A 16,726-nucleotide genomic window follows, 5' to 3' on the forward strand; every position below is an offset into this window, starting at 1 on the left:
ATTTCTGTGCGTATGAGTGATAATATCTTCATGGCAGGATTATAGGTAAGTTTTATTTTTATTTTTCTGTACTTTCCAAGTTTCCCACAATATATATGTATCATATTATTTATTCAGAAAGTGCCATTATGTATATATAGATATATGTATATATAGATATGTTGTTGTTGTTGTTAGGTGCCATCGCGTCAGCTCCGACTCATAGCGACCCTATAATTTCAAAATTATACATACGAAGCTAAAACTTTTACTACCAATATCATAAAAGCTAAAATTTTACTACCAATGTTATACTAGAATATATTCCTTCCAAGTCATAAGAAAATGATAAAATGAGAGCCCTTTTAAATTATAATTACATGGATCTTAAACCAACATTAGTTTTAAATATAAAGGCTATAATTTTACACAGTTATATATACATTTAGAAGTGAAACTTTTTAAATTTAATTTTCCCTGAATATTTAACAGTCTTTCTACCATATCAGTATTAAACCATGAAGAAAAATAGCTGAATTTCAAATGTCTAAACCCCTGCATTATTCCCCTAAACTTCTCCTCCTAGTTCAATTTCTCATAGGTCCTTGGGATTTCAAATAAATAAAGTTGTACTTACTTATTAAGGAAATTTAACTTCCCCTCCCTCCTCCATCAACTCAATCCAACTGAATGCACACACAAACACACACACAAATGAATTTATTTATTTACTAACATGATCCAGCTACCTGGAGAATTACTTAAAGATAGACTATTTGATGAGGTCATAAATAAAAATTAACAGCTGGCATTTATTAGCACTTTCTAAACTGGTAGAGGCAAATACATACTACACTTGTAACTCTGTAAATGACAACATCTATGCTGTCAATATATATAATACAGTAAGTAGAAAGATGCTGCCTATTGTAGGGCATAGAAAAAAGACCACTGTCCTCAAATCCAAAAGTCCACTCTGTTTATGGAAGAGAAAGGAAAATAAAATAGTAAGGAGAAGAAATTCCTTTCAGTATAACATTTAAAATCTAATAAAATCTCATCTTCTTTCCTGAATAACTTTACTATCATCTTTGTGATCAAAATATTACCAGTGCAAAGATGTTTAATAACTTTTTCAATAACTTTTAATATTTAATTTTTCTTATGCTTTCTACAACTCCTTTAAAATTAAATACTTCAGTAAAAATCACATACCTCTCTATCCACCAAAACAATAAAATAAGAAATTTCATAGCTTCTTTAACAAAAGCTTTTTTTCCATTGCTTTTAAAATATCAGTACAAGAAGAGTTTAGTTTTTAACTATAATATTTTTCATCCAAAATTCAGTGTCTGGATTTAGAGAACCTAAATAGTTAATATTCATAAAATTTCAAGTATAGCAACTCATCAATATTACTAGCAATATTAAGCCATGTATTTCCAAAATATAACTGAATACATTTAAATATATGAATATTTTAATTTAATAAGGGGATGACAACTGAACAAATACTATAATCAGTTTTTGTTAAATGTGCTTTGTTAAAATGTGAAGGCTAAAATTTAGAAAGCTTTTCTAATTTGGACATGAATTTTTAACTTTATTAAATTTTCAAATGAAACATCATGTACTGTGAAACTGTCTGGTGTACTCAGAAATCTATGAAATATTTCACCATTTACTTGGTTTTGTCTGTTGAGGCAATCATCTCTAATATCATTATATTTCAGAGCAGTATTCACATCGCATATTTCCTTAAGGTTGAAAAGTAGGGAAGATAATAAAAATATTTACATTTATCTTAAATTCCATCTTTGTATAACACAGCATTTTTATGTCTCTTCAAAATATGATAGATTACATGCATTTTAAGGTATAGAGCTAAAACCATGTCCTTGAATTTTGGAATAATATTAATGAGATTTAAAGAAATGGTTTAGGTATCTTCACAAAATCTAACTCACTAAATCCCAGAAAACCTACCACTAATAAAGAATGCATCATGCTGAACAATCAAAATAAAATTTCAATTAATTAAAATAACTAAAAATGAGAAAGTTGATGGTTAAAGCACAATTATGTTTTAGGAAGAAGTTGGTTTACAAAAAAAAAAAGGTAGCAACAAATGTTAAAGATGCTATTTGATATTCCAAAAAGATAAATTAATTTAGTGATTACATACTGAAAGTTGTCCAGATAAGAACTGTGGAACATCCCTCAACATGCCAGGACTCATGGGAGAGGTAACGGAAATAGAAGGACGGTCCATTTTTTGAGATTCAAATGAGCTAGAACCTGAAATGACAATTGTACATAAAGAAATATAACAGTGATTCTTCATTATAATTTAATAATCTTCAAAATTTTTTTAATTATTTTATTAATATTTTTTTAAAGATTGACAAAGTGTCATTATACAGACCATTTTCTTAGCCACACTTTCAAATATGAGACCATATTTTAAAGTACAAAGCTATGTCATTGCAAAAGAACTTCACCTTCCTGGTAAAGTTTTTAAAGAAACTTTATAAATACTTACAATTGTAAATTTAAAAATTGAAAAAATCTATTTTCATAGTACATTCTCAATTATTATGTATGTAGAGAATCCAATCACTTCTTACCACTTTCATTGCTACTAACATGGTCTAAATCATTATTTCCTCCTAACTAGATTATTAAGACAATACTCTCTCTCATTGATCTTCCTGCTTTCACTTTTGACCCCATTAAATCTATTGTCAATGTAGTAGTCAGATTTTAAAACATACATATCTCCTAAAAACCATCTCATATAGTTCCCAGTTTCCCTCAGAGTGAAAACAAAGTCTCTACAGGGGCTTGTAAAGCCTATGCAGTTTGGTCACCCATGACTCCTCCGCTCCTATCTCACCCTTGTTCACACTTTTACAACCACACTGGTCTCCCTGCTTTGCTTTAGGTCTATCTCAGGTTCTCCTGCCTTAGAGCCATCACAGCAGTCAGTTCTTCTACCTGGAAAGCTTTTCTCTCAGATACTATTCTTTCAATTCTTTGCTCTAATCCTTCCTTCTCAATGTGGTCAACACTGACCAATCGATATCAAAATATAACCCTCTTCTCCTCCTCTCTCTTGATAATCCTAATCTCTATGAATCTAAAATCTTAGCTTACTAGAAAGAATACATTTGTTTAACATCTGAAATAATACTCAAAAACATGATTAAAAACCTTCATGTATCTGACACTGTTTGAACTTAAATAACATCCTAATTGTTTCATTGATACTCTGAGGTTAAATCAGACCTCTCACCTCACTTTCCAAAAACATAAATCAGAATAAATATAATCATTCACTAATTTATTGAAAGCATTTCCCTCCCACATGTTAGGTTAAACCCATTGCTGTTGAGTCAGTTCCAACTCATAGTGACCCTACAGGCCGGAGTAGGACTGCCCCATAGGGTTTCCAAAGCTATAATCTTTAGGGAAGCAGACTGCCACATCTTTCTCCTGTGGAGCTGGTGAGTTCAAACAGCTGACTTTTTGGTAAGCAGCTGAGTGGTTAACCACTGCACCGCCAGGCCTCCTTACATGTTAGGTTGTTGTTGTTGTTAGGTACACATCGAGTCGATTCTGATTCATAGTGACCCTATAGGACTCAGTAGAACTGCCCCACAGGGTTTCTAAGGTGTGGCAGGTGGATCTGAACTGCTGACCTTTTGGTTAGCAGCCGAGCTCTTAACCACTGTGCCAACAGGGCTCCCACACATGTTAGGTTACAATGTAGTAAAATCTAAAATTGGGGGAAATTCTTGGGGGTAAACATTTTAGCATTGATGAATATATTTATTACTTTTGATTTGGTGATGGTTGCACAAGTACACACATATGTCAAAATGTACAAAAACTGTGCATTTTTACTATGTGCAGTTTATTTTATTTTACCTTAATAAAGCTGTTTAAAAATCCATAGCAATTAAGGCTACGTGATTTAAAAAAAAAAAAAAACTGTCTTAAAATATTCCATAATTTTATACTTTTTCCCATGGTTACATGAAATAAAACTGAATTCGCCATCTTTACATGAATATATACTTGATAACAGGATTATTATATTTCTTACTTTGTACTAATAGATAATTCATTTGACCTCTGATGACTGACATTAACAACATACTTTTCTAGTGTAAATGAAACTTACTAGATTCCAGTTGTGCATGTGTGCTGTCAGGTATTCTAGGTATATCTCTGAAATGATAGAAAAAGAAAACAAGAAATTGTTTCAACAATCAATACAATTGCTATTTTGATTGTTATCAACCTATATTATAGCAAGACAGTGTAAGAATGATAAAAACTGTATATGGTAGCAACATTACATAAATAAGAAACAAATAAGCATTAAGTTTGAGCTAATGAAAGTATTTAAGCCAACCCCAATTATTTAAAATTCATTAAAATTCTTAGGAATTTGCTGCATATTTAGAAAAACATATACTTTATTTTATTATTCATTCTCAAAAAATGTCTATATTCAACAAGTTTTACAGATATAATTTAATTATATTCTACTTTTTTACCTGCTGTAGTTCTAAATCAGTAACACTGAAATGCAAATGCAAAATAAAAACAAAAATTTAAATATTCACAGATTGTGACTGAAGCTTTTTAAATGTAATAATTCTATTTAGAAAAGTGTTACATGTTTCTTCTTGGAACTTTCAAAATTATATTTTACCTGTATGTATACTCAAAGTAAGTGTACAGTTTAGTTTGATACTTGTCAAGAGAATTAGCTATCAATGGTTAAGATCATTCAGCAAATTATATAAAAGTCTGTGAATTATTTTAAATATTAAATATGATTAAAGGATTCTTTAATACCAGGAAACATATTGACTACCATATTAAACTGAAACACTACAGTTTAACACATTACAGGACTTTGTAAGTAAGGCTTACTTTGAAAAGTAAGACAAATAAAGAACAGATATAATTTCATGTGCCAGATTCATTACTTTGAAAGGAACATTTCAATAAAACTAAGTTACCAACTTCAGTCATATACTCCAGCAAAAAAAAGAGATCAAAGTAATCAGCTCCTAAATGAGCAAACACTGGGCGTTAGTATTTTACTACAGAGAATAATTTTGGTTGTCTCCACCCTAGAATGCTCTTATCCCAAATATGAATTTAATAATTCACTGTCAGTGCTTTTTCTATTGCTTTTATTCAGTTATAGGTGTATCTTTTACTTTGGCTTAGAATGTAAGCTTCTCTAAAGGAAGTCCTGCTGTGATATTTAATGAGTTAACTCTCCTACAGGCACAAAGGATTATACATAGTGCCAAATTTTAAAACCGTCTAACTTATAGGTAACAAATACAAAAGCAAAGAGTACCCTGGTGTTGGTTTATTTTCTGTCTATGAACTCGTCATCCTTAAAAATGTTACGTTTTTTCTTTAAACTGTTAACTATCATCCTTAAAAATGTTATGTTTTTTTCTTTAAACTGTTAACTATACCTGGGAATAATATATCCTTTTTTGTCTTTCCTATGCTGAAATCTTCATTTTGAAAAAAAAAAAAAAAGTGAAATTCCTAAAATACAGCTCGTCCTAATTTTTACAAAATAGAGGGCCATAGTTCATTAAACTTATTTTAGAAGTAATTATTGCTATACTAAGCACATTTTTTCTTAAGCACATAAGTATAGCACCTACTATTGCCTTCAGCCATCTAAGCTGCTAAAATTATAAAAGTAATAACCATCTAAATATATCTTATTTTGTTATTAACTATACATTCTAGTGTGATCAGATAAATAGGCATCATGATTTTTGGTGAGGTGTTTTTGGTAAGGAAGGAGAAACAGAGTTGCCTACAAAAATATTTGTTTTCATAAAGCAATAAAACATTTTTGGATTACACATTACAAATTACTTACTAATACTCAACTTTATACACTGACAAACTATTGAAATCAACTGACCCAATAGGTCTTGAAACAACAAGCTCCACTTGTGGTTCAGGTTTGGATTCCAGAATGATGTTGTATACTTCTTCAAATGTGGCTCCTTGCAACAGCCTTCCGTTCCATTCTAACACTTCATCACCTATAGTGTATGTCAGTAATGACAATCTTAGAAAGAAAAGCTAATCTCATAAAAGCACTTAAAATAGAAGCAATTTTAAGCTTCAATGAACTTCATAGAATAATCAACATTATGGAATAAGAAACATAATAAGAACAGCTCAAGTGGCATAAGATTTGATAACCCCCAAAACTCGTTGCCATCAAATCAATTCCAACTCATAGTGACCCTATAGGACAGAGTAGAGCTGCCCCACAGGGTTTCCAAGAAGCGCCTGGTGGATTCGAAATGGCAACCTTTCGGTTAGCAGCTGTAGCTCTTAACCACTTTGCCACCAGGGTTTCCATTTGATAAGTAGGATGACCATTATGCTTTACCCAAAGGGAAAAATGTCAGAAGTAAGGGTCAGAGAAAAAAAAAAAAATAGGTAAAAGTTATCTTTATGTGACTTATTAATAGAAATTTTAATTTTGGCAATGGCCAAGATTAGTTGCCTCTTTGAAGATTTCATGACTGTGTACTCTAGGTTTTTCAATACGTATGCAGCTGAGCATCTTATTATCTTTAAAGGTTATCTGTGGTCTAAATTCTGTTGTAAAAAGCTTAATAATTAGCATCTTATAGAATCCTCTCCAAGGCACTCAAGGATTCCTCCAATAGTACCCATTACCAAAGAGACAGGGTTGACTCATTTTAGGAAATGTGCATTTATCTATTAAGTTTGTTTCCTAAACAATGTTGCAATTTTGCCAAAAGATAACTGAAGGTGTACAAGAAACAAAACAGGTTAATACTAGATACAGATTAGGAATATTCATCAACAAAAGAAAAAGATCAGTAAATATAAAAAACTATTTAATATAATGTGACTAAAAAATAACAGTTACAGTTTTCCACTATGAATAAAGACTTACAGTACAGTACCCACTGCCGCTGAGTCGATTCCGACTCATAGCGACCCTACAGGACAGAGTAGAACTGCCCCATAGAGTTTCCAAGGAGCGCCTGGTGGATTCAAACTGCTGACCTTTTGGTTAGCAGCTATCGTACTTAACCACTACGCCACCAGGGTTTCCTAAAGACTTACATCTAACTTAAATGAGCTCTCTGTAACTGGCCAAATCACTGCCAAATGAGGATTACTTTTTCAGAACTCTTCAAGTTTAACAGTTTAAAATGTAGAAAATCAAAGGTAGCGTACCTGGTCTAAGATGACCTACAGTATCAGCTAAACTTCCTTTTTTTACTTTGGTAATAAATGCACAAAGCCGACCTGATTCAGTCATCTTTCCTCCTACAACCTGTTTAAAAGAGGAAAGTATTAAAATAGGCTTATTGTCAAAATGAATACAGTTGAAGATTCAAGTAAAAAATACCTAGGCAATTTACAGCTTTTAAATGTTTAATTTAAGCTAACGTACTGATAACCCTTTTTTAAATTATATAGTGTTATTATTATGAATGAAATACATCTTCTAAGTGTGCTTTTTTTTACATATTCTAAATGTTTTCCAATTTAATCTGTTGCTTGTCGAAAATGTTGTATACCTTAGAAAAAACTACCCAATTTGTAATTTTTTCCTTATTAAAGAATTATTTTGTCATTTCTAAAAAAAAAAAAAAATCCACAGTATTATAATACTATATAAATATATAGACATTTGCAGATATATGTCAAATATCATCACAATATAAACATTTGTTACAATGACTGTAATTATGATATACTACCAAAATTTCTTCATTGGTAACCTTGTGGCACATTAATAAATGTGCACAGTGATGGTGGACGCTTACTGAGAAAACTACAAAATTTACTTAATCTCATCAGAACTCTGTTAAAGTTTAGATACTTGCATCCCAACCATGGGTGTCACCAATGATTAAGCACTTGATAACTAGCTGAAAGGCTGGCAGTTGAATCCCACCGAGAGGCACTATGAAAGACAGGCCTGCTTCCAAAAGGTTACAGACTTGAAAACCCTATGGAACAGTTCTACTTTGCACACATGGGTAACAACAATAATGACAACATCAAAACATCTAAAAGTTCTTTTAGAACAGCAAAAACAAATGCTAGCAATAATGCTGTGGAGTCATATCTGTACCTGTTAGATATGGACCTCTTAACGAAATCAGCACTTTGACTCTGATCAAGTGCCACTCAATCAATATATAAGCTTTATAGCAAGTAAAGCAAACAATAACTAACTTCATTGACTTAACTAAAATGTTTTTCTCTTCTACATTGAGCAAAAGATATTCTGAATTTGAAAATCACTGATTTATTCTATAATTGCAGTGAATTGCACTCAGTTGCAAAAGAGTTAATATTAATTAAATATTCCTATGCTTGATTTTGAAAATTAAATGTATAGATCTTATGGGTTGACATCTTTATGTAAATATTAAATAAAATTTTCTGGCTTGATAAATATTATTACTGAAAGCTTATAGAGTGTTAGTCACTGTACTAAATGTTTGTATATTGCTTTATTTAATCTTATTATAATAATTTAACAACTATTACTATCCCCATTTCACAGATGAGGAAACTGAGGCTAAGAGAAGTTTAGTTGCCTAATGCCATATGGTTAGTAATTTCAGTAACGAGAGTTTAAGTAGGGACCGTGAATTCTAGTTACTTAGATAGCACTGTTTACACACTATGCTGTGCCAATCTGTATTTAAATCCCACCTTTGTCACCACCTGTGTGACCACGGACAAGTTACGTAACCTCTTTAAGCCCATTTCTAATATTTTTTAAAATAATAGATGTGAAATGCTGAGGTGAGTACCAGTCACATGGCAGCGATACAGTAAACTGTAATTTCCCAGTTAAAGTGATGCCCAAAGTTCTCTGATCTCCCCCACTTACTGTACTCGACAGGACAACTTCTGTGGCAAGGGCTTTCACTCTAAAATATTTACTTTTTTTTTTCTTTTCAGTTTTTAATTGGTCATACCAGATACACAAAAAAGCAACAGAATTCTACTTGTATATTTATCAAATAAGTGTCTAATATTTTAAAATAGAACACAAATCAATATTTATAATCTCATGACATAATTACTTGAGTTTCCAGACTTCAAATTGTATTCTCTTTCACACAATCATTTTCTACATTAATACAAAAATTATATTCATGTTATACATATATTACAATTCCCAGGTTTGCATATTTAGTAATTAAATAGAACTGTTATTGTAATAGGGTATAAATGTAGATATACACTTAAAGGACAAACTGTATTTTCAAAGTAACTTAGAGCATTATATTTAGAATTCAAATTTATCATAACTTCAGTTACTTTCACTGATTTCCAAAAGTATAGATACTAGTATCAATATAGCATAATGGCAACTTTTTAATATCTGGAGAATGAAAAAATTTAGGATAATGAATATAAATATTTGAGAACTTTTAAAAATGAGAAAAAAGGACTAAATTGGCATAGGTAGAAACAGTTATTATATCTTTTACTTTTCTGATAAATATGTGATAGAATATAAAGCTAAAATTTCATTACATACCTTTAAGCCAAGCATCGCTCCTGAGTCTCGAGGTACACTTCCATCTTTTAGACGTTTATTTAATAAAATGCGGCCAATTAAACAATCTCCATCTTTAGATGGCTGCCAGGTCACAGGATGCTGACAAATTGCATCAACAAACAGAAAAATTAATGTTCTTTTATGACAAATCACCTCTCATTGTACAATCTTTCTAAATTTCAGAATTCCAAAGTGTTATGATTACACAAACCAGTTTGCATTCCAAAATACTGATCAAAAGGACAGTACATTAAGCATATAACCTCAATTTTATAGTTTTAATTTTTTTCAACATACATTTATTTCAAATTCTTACAGTACTCTCACATAACACCAAAGTTATACAGTTCTATGAAACTGAAACATCTTAAAAATACATATTCTAATTTAATAACTTATATTCTGAAGATCAAAAATTCAAAAGCAGAAAAGATATTGAAATTCTATGCAGTTGAACTCATTTAAAAATAAGAATTTCATCTTCAAACACTTTTGGAAGATTTGGAAAGATTTTACTAGAGTAAAAAATTAAAAGGTCAAATCATATTAAAATATGAAATTGGAATCCATGATGAAGGCTTTCCTAAAATAGGTTTCTAGATTAAAATTAGAAAAAATACACGAGCCTCATAAGTTTCCAATTGAATGTGCATGGGAGAAATAAGGCCTAATTTAAAGGTAAGGATAGATTTCATTTCCCACTTTTTAGAGGTTTATTGGTTCTTTCAAGTGTTTGATATATTTTGTAAATTACCTCTACTAGATAGCTCAGTGGTATCCATTGTTAAATAACCTTGAAAATATTAGTAGCTTATTTCTTTCTCAGGGCAGAACCAAGTCCTTTATAAATAAAGACACCGTGCCATTATGAACTATACGTTAAACAACAAAATAGATGATTTGTGTAATCACAGTAGTTTTATCTGGAAGTAACATGCACATCTTCATGCAAAATTCAGCAGGCAAAAGACAAGTTCCAGTAAATCACATTGATACGATAAAAAGATTTTCAAAAGTTCCACTACACTAAAAGCAAAAATAATAAATGCCAAAGCAGATGGCAATGGTTCTAATACTAATTAATACTATATTAATGCTATGACAATAAAACAAAAGAGCAAAATGACAGTGAAAGGGAAAAAAGAAAAACAACATTTTCTGTGCAAACAAACCCAATTATCTCCCTTTTGCCTGGGATTTAAACTATTAATAATTTAATTTTCATTCCAAGGAAAATAGATGCAAGCAATCAAATAAGCCAATCCAAAAAATTCTTTATTATTTGTGGTTTATAATAACATCACAAAGTTCTTTCATGCGACCATAAGACAAAACATTCCTTTGTTCCTAATTTTTATTTTGATTTACTTATTTATTTTTTGGTATGTCATCAAACAATAAAAACAGCAAAGCAAGCAAGAGGGTTTTTTGTTTTGTTTTGTTTTTCTTTTCTGCACCTTAGGAAATGCTACATTGACCTTTGAAATGCCCTGTCTTTTTATTATATTCTGTTTTAATGAGTGACAGAGAGCAAACGAAGACCAAATGAGCAGGTTAAAAGGCAGGCTCCACAATCTCAGTACCTTATCACTATGGCTATGCTCCTCGTTAAGAGTTGTGCTACTACACGTATCTACCCCAGAGTCCTTAATCTGAGGCTCAGACCATTCCAAATCCTCTTCCAAAGAGTGGCCACCAAAGTACATCATTTTCTTTTGTCTCTCAGACCTGGTGTAAGAGTCCGACAAAACTGCCTGCTCACTAGTTTTTCTTTTTCCCTTTTGACTGTCCCCTATAGGTGTGGGATAAAAAAAAAAGGGATACAAAAAGAAAACATGCAAAGGTGTAAATAAAAAAGGAAAAGTGAAATGATAACAAAAATTAAATAGTAAGGCTCCACATGTCTCACCAAAGACATTGGGGATGCCTCACTGCTATGCCAAGACGTATGGTCCAACCAGTTGTAATCCATGTCTCCTGTGAGAGTCAGACAGACAAAAGAGTGCAGTAAAGGAGACGGCGAAAAGAAAGGACAAAGACATTATAAACATTTTAAATTGTGTGATCCTGTCTAGTTTTAAGAACTCTGTCTGTAGCACTCACTATACATACCAAGAGAAAGCTAAGATTCCCAATGAGTAAAATTTATAGACTGCAGAATATAAAGTTTAAGCACTCTATGCAAATCCTACAAAATGAAAGTCCTGCAAGAAGAGAAAAGGCTACTAATAAACAGAATAGGATTCAAAGAAATTATATATTGTGGGAAAAAGAAATACACTATCAACTATGTCTGTTATTTTTTCCATGTTGGCCTATAGAAATAAGTTTGTTCTGCTCCAAAGATTAGGAACATTTCTTAAGAGAAACAGTGGTTTGCCAATAACCACTATAACAAAAAGCCAAGTAATTAAATTTTGTTCTTGCAGTATAGTATGATATTCTTTATAATGCTGAAATCCCCTGAAAGGTTTGGGTGGTTAAGAAAAAAAAAAAAAACTGGTTATACAAAAGGAAAATTTTATATGAAAACGACAAACCAGATTCATTCAGTTTCCACTAATGAAAATAAAATAAAATGTATGTAAGTATCATAAAGTACTTAACATCACTTCGAAACAATAACTTTTCCAGAAATTGAATTTTTGTAAAAAGTGAATTTTTCTTTTAAAATAATGTTATGCCAGCTTATATAACTTACAACTAAGAATAATATCTATTTCCCAAACTTGTATCTTCCTTCTTTCCCTCAAATTTGGAAAAAAAAAAAATCATTTTTAATCTATATATACACGTCTTTTATTTAATTTTTCATCGTGAAGGTTTACAGAGCAATGCACATGCATCTTTTAAAACTACTCATCTCATACTTTCATGTATTTAAAAATATTTATTACACATCTTCCATTTGCTATGCATTATGCTAAGCCCTAGTGTAAGGGGTAAAACAATGAGACATGCTTACAACAGAATAGAAGATAAACAAAATAAAAAAATCATCACACAAAATATATAACCGCACTTGACGCTTAGTGTTATACCAGAGTGTACACAACACTATTAGAGAGTATAATAACACCTCCAAAAAAGTGATGTTTAGGATGAAAACTTAAGAACAAATAAGGATAAAGCCTGGTGAAAAGTGGAAGGAAGAGCACTCCACAAAGTAACAGCATGGTACTGTAAAAGAAATGAAAGAAGAGCAGTCAGTGTGTCTGAGCCAAAAAGAATGAGGGAGCATATAGTGCTAAATGAGACTGGTGACGCAGCCCAAACCAACGTAGAGGGGCCTTTTTATGCCATGTTAAAGATGTTGAATTTTACTCATTCAACAATTTTAACCAATATGGTGGCATGATCGATTTACATTTTTAAAAGATAAATCTAAGAACTATATAGAGACAGGGTTCGAAGATCCCAAGAGTTAAAAGGCCCTGGAAATAATCCATGAGAGAGGTGATTATGGCTTGTACAAAGGTGATGGCAGTACACATACCAGAAAAAGAGGGAATTGAGAGATGTTTTGGAAGTAGAAATAAGAGAGCAGTAAGAAAGACTGAAGAGTCAAGGATAACTCCTAGGTTTCTAGAATTCACTGAATGAAAGAAAAGGCTCCTCTTGAGTTGAAAAGACTTAAAGGAGAGGGAAGAGGTAGGAGGGAATTACTCTCTTTCAAAGAGTAATGTAATGTAATACACATTAAGTTTCACAGATAAAAGCATCTTAGAATTGATTGTATACAGTGATTAACTTTCAATGTGTTATCTGAAATGCCTATAAGTTATTCAGGTGAATATATAAGAAATCAAATGACCAAATTATAATAAAGCTTAGAAAAAAATGTCTGAGCTAGCGACATTAACTTGGAAATTATCAGCATACAGATGGGAGTAAGTCATATCGTTTAGGAAGAAGGGATAAAGTAAGATATGAAGAGAATCCAGAAAGGATTCCAGCATTCAGAGTTTGAGTTAAGGGGGAAAAAAAGAAAAGAAGGAAGGAGAAAGAGGGAGAGACAGGGGTCTCTGAACCAAATAGAAGAGTTTCCTAAAAAGGAGGAAAAATCAACTGTATTGAATGATTTCTACACAACAAGCAAGATGGGGAGCTAAAAAGTGTGCTTTTTTTATTTGGCAACAAGAAATCTAAAAGGATGTTAGAAAAAGCCGTTTGGAAAAACTGATGAGAACTAAAATCAGACAGAAGTAATTGAAGAGTCAAAGGGAGGTGAGGAAATAAAAAAATTGTGTACAGACCAATTGTTTTAAAAGTGAAATCCTCAGAATACCATCACCTGCATCAACTGAGAGCTTGCTAAAAATGCAAATTCTTGTGCTCCACCACAGACCTACTCAATCAGAAACTGTTGTTGAGGCCTAGCAATCAGCATTTTAAATAAGCCCTCCAGGTGATTATGATCACATTAATGTTGGAGGAGCATTGGAGACAATTCTTTTAAGAAGCTAATTTGTGAAAGAGAATGAAGCTATGCTAACAAAATAGCAAAATGCTATTTGTAGAACGAAACCCAATCTTTAACCTGTGAACTAGAAGGCTGCTTCACACTCTTTTTCATGGCACAGATAGTTATAATACTAGTATAACACACTGGGATACATGAAGATGACCAGCCTATGGGATACTTATTTCCATGCATAGATGGCAGCACACAGGGTTAAGGGTATCTGTAGCTCAGAAAACCTGCAATCCATTTTAAATATACTATTGTTCCACAGCACACCATTGACAAATCTCTGAATTAAAGAACACACAGTTTGAGCCTGTAAATTTAAATTCTTGGCTGATGCATATGAAAGCATGAAAATTCAGCTCACAGTCTCTCTTCTCCCCCTATGCTTGCACCTACGAAAAGCAGGAATGTAGTTCTGTTCTCTATAAATAAAGAAAATAAGCTATTTGCCCATTTAAAGCTAAAATTAAAATGTCTGATTGACTAAGAACACATGGTATATGGTAGACACTCAAAAAACATTTGCCGAATAAGTAAAAGTCAGTGTCACTACAAGAATTAAATAAATTAACATAAATCACAGAAAATAATTCTAAGCTGCTTGAACTAGTAGTATTTAGATAATACTTATTATTTAATATTTTTATTCAATATATCTCCATAGGGCAGAAGTAAGATAATAAGCTAAATCCATCCTTTAGTAGCAATACAAAAACATGTTGCCGGGCCTTCCAGTTCCAGGGAAAGAAATAGAAGACACAGAGAAGAACCACAAGGAAATTTGAGAACTAGCAAATACAATAACTGAAATAAAAACTGAATAGATGGGCTCAGCCGCTGAATAGAGAGGACAGCACAACAGCTCAATGAACTTGAAGATAAAACAATAGACACTATTCGATCTGAAAGAGAGAAAATAGACTTAAAAAAAAAAAAAATGAAGAGAGGCTCAGGGACTTGAGGGACTAGCCTAAAAGACCTAACGTTCATATCACTGGATCTCAGAAGGAGAGGTGAAAGAAGATGGGGCTGAAAACCCCTCCAAGAAATAGTGGCTGAATTTTTCTCAAATTTGGCAAAGGACATTAGCCTTATAGATTCAAGATGCTAAATAAACCCCAAGCAGGATGAACTCAAAGAAATTTGTCCCAAGACACATCATAATCAAACTAAAAACTGAATATAAGGAAAATATCTTGACAGCGACAAGAAAGAAACAATACCTGTAGGGTGAAAACAACTAGAATAACAATTTTCATCAGAAACCATGGAAGCCTGAAGAAAGTGACACAATTATTTTTCAAGGGCTAACATAAAAGAAATGTTAGCTCTGAATTCTAAATATGGTGAAATTATCTTTCAAGGATGAATGAGAAATAAAAGACATTTTCATATGAGAGAAAACTAAGAGAATTTGTCACCACAAGACCTACCCTAAAAGGATAACTAAAGGAAGCTCTTGAAATAGAAAGGAAACAAACAAACAAAAAGAAACCTGGGAATATCAAGAAGGAATAAAGAGCATGGTAAGTAAAAATACTTGTAAATACAATAGATTTCCCTTCTCTCAAGTTTTCTAAATTTATGTTTGATGTTTGAAACAATGAGTATACCATTGTCTGATGTGATTTTCAACATATATAGAAGAAATATTTAAGACAATTACATTATAAATAGAGAAGGTAAAGGAACTAGTAAAATGACAACATCAGTAGAATGTGATAGTTATCCATATGGAATATATTACATGAAATAATCATTAAAAAACCTATGCAAAAAGATCCACTCAAAAACACTATAGATACATCAATAGGCATTCTAATAGATGCTCAGCGAGCCATAGGAAAGCAAGAAAAAGAAACCAGAGAAACGAAACCACAGAGGAAAAGAAGGAGCAAATAGAAAACAAAAAAGAAAATGGCAGACTGAATACTTAACATTATAAGTAATCACATGAAATGTAGTCTAAATACGACAATTAAAAGACAGGTTAGCAGGATGGATAACAAAATATGCTGTCCACAAGAAACCAACTTCAAATATAACAATATAGATAGGTTGAAAATAAAAGGCTAGGAAAAGATGCAAACATTAATTATAAAAGCAGAAGTGGCTATATTAATAACAATTAAAAGAAATGACTATTAGCAAAACAGAAACAACAAATTTAAAAGAACTGAAATCACACAGAGTATGTTCTCTGAACAAAATGGAACCAAACTAGAACTCAATAACATAAAAACCTTCAAAAATTAAAAAAAAAAAAAAAAAACTTCTAAATCATTTACTGGTCAAATAAGAAGTCTCAAGGTAAAAAAAAATCAAAATAAATGTTAACGAACATACAACATATCAAAATTGTGAGACACAGCTATGAAATGCTGAAAGGAAGATGTATACTACTAAATGATTACATTAGAAACAAGGAAAAGTCTCAGATCAATAATCTTATTTCTCACCTTAAGAACCTAGAAAAAGAAGAGCAAAATACACTCAAAACAACCAAAACGGAGGGATTTAAAAAGATAAAAAGCAGAAATCAATAAAATTAAGAAAAGAGAGATATCATTGAAAAAAAAATAGTTCTTTGAAAAGATAAAATAAAACTAACACATAAAACCTCTTGCAAAATGGACAAA

At 31.6% G+C, this 16,726-nt stretch overlaps 1 protein-coding gene across 27 annotated transcripts in view; it reads right to left on the bottom strand.

Moving 5' to 3' along the window:
* The window catches only part of RIMS2 (regulating synaptic membrane exocytosis 2), a 647,490-nt gene that overhangs the window by 289,355 nt on the left and 341,409 nt on the right, over positions 1-16,726 (bottom strand). For 14 of the 27 annotated variants that reach the window (XM_049853957.1, XM_049853948.1, XM_049853956.1 and 11 more), the window contains 6 exons: positions 11,526-11,593; positions 9,596-9,715; positions 7,261-7,360; positions 5,957-6,080; positions 4,166-4,212; positions 2,165-2,277 (listed from right to left, as the gene is read on the bottom strand). In XM_049853957.1, the coding sequence (XP_049709914.1) occupies positions 2,165-2,277; positions 4,166-4,212; positions 5,957-6,080; positions 7,261-7,360; positions 9,596-9,715; positions 11,526-11,593 (572 nt within the window). Of the gene's footprint in view, positions 1-2,164; positions 2,278-4,165; positions 4,213-5,956; positions 6,081-7,260; positions 7,361-9,595; positions 9,716-11,199; positions 11,409-11,525; positions 11,594-16,726 lie in introns of all 27 variants that reach the window. The other 13 variants (XM_049853946.1, XM_049853942.1, XM_049853937.1 and 10 more) reach the window with 1 other exon arrangement.

This window comes from Elephas maximus, chromosome 15 (assembly GCF_024166365.1).
Source record: "Elephas maximus indicus isolate mEleMax1 chromosome 15, mEleMax1 primary haplotype, whole genome shotgun sequence".
In the NCBI taxonomy this organism is placed as follows: domain Eukaryota; kingdom Metazoa; phylum Chordata; class Mammalia; order Proboscidea; family Elephantidae; genus Elephas; species Elephas maximus.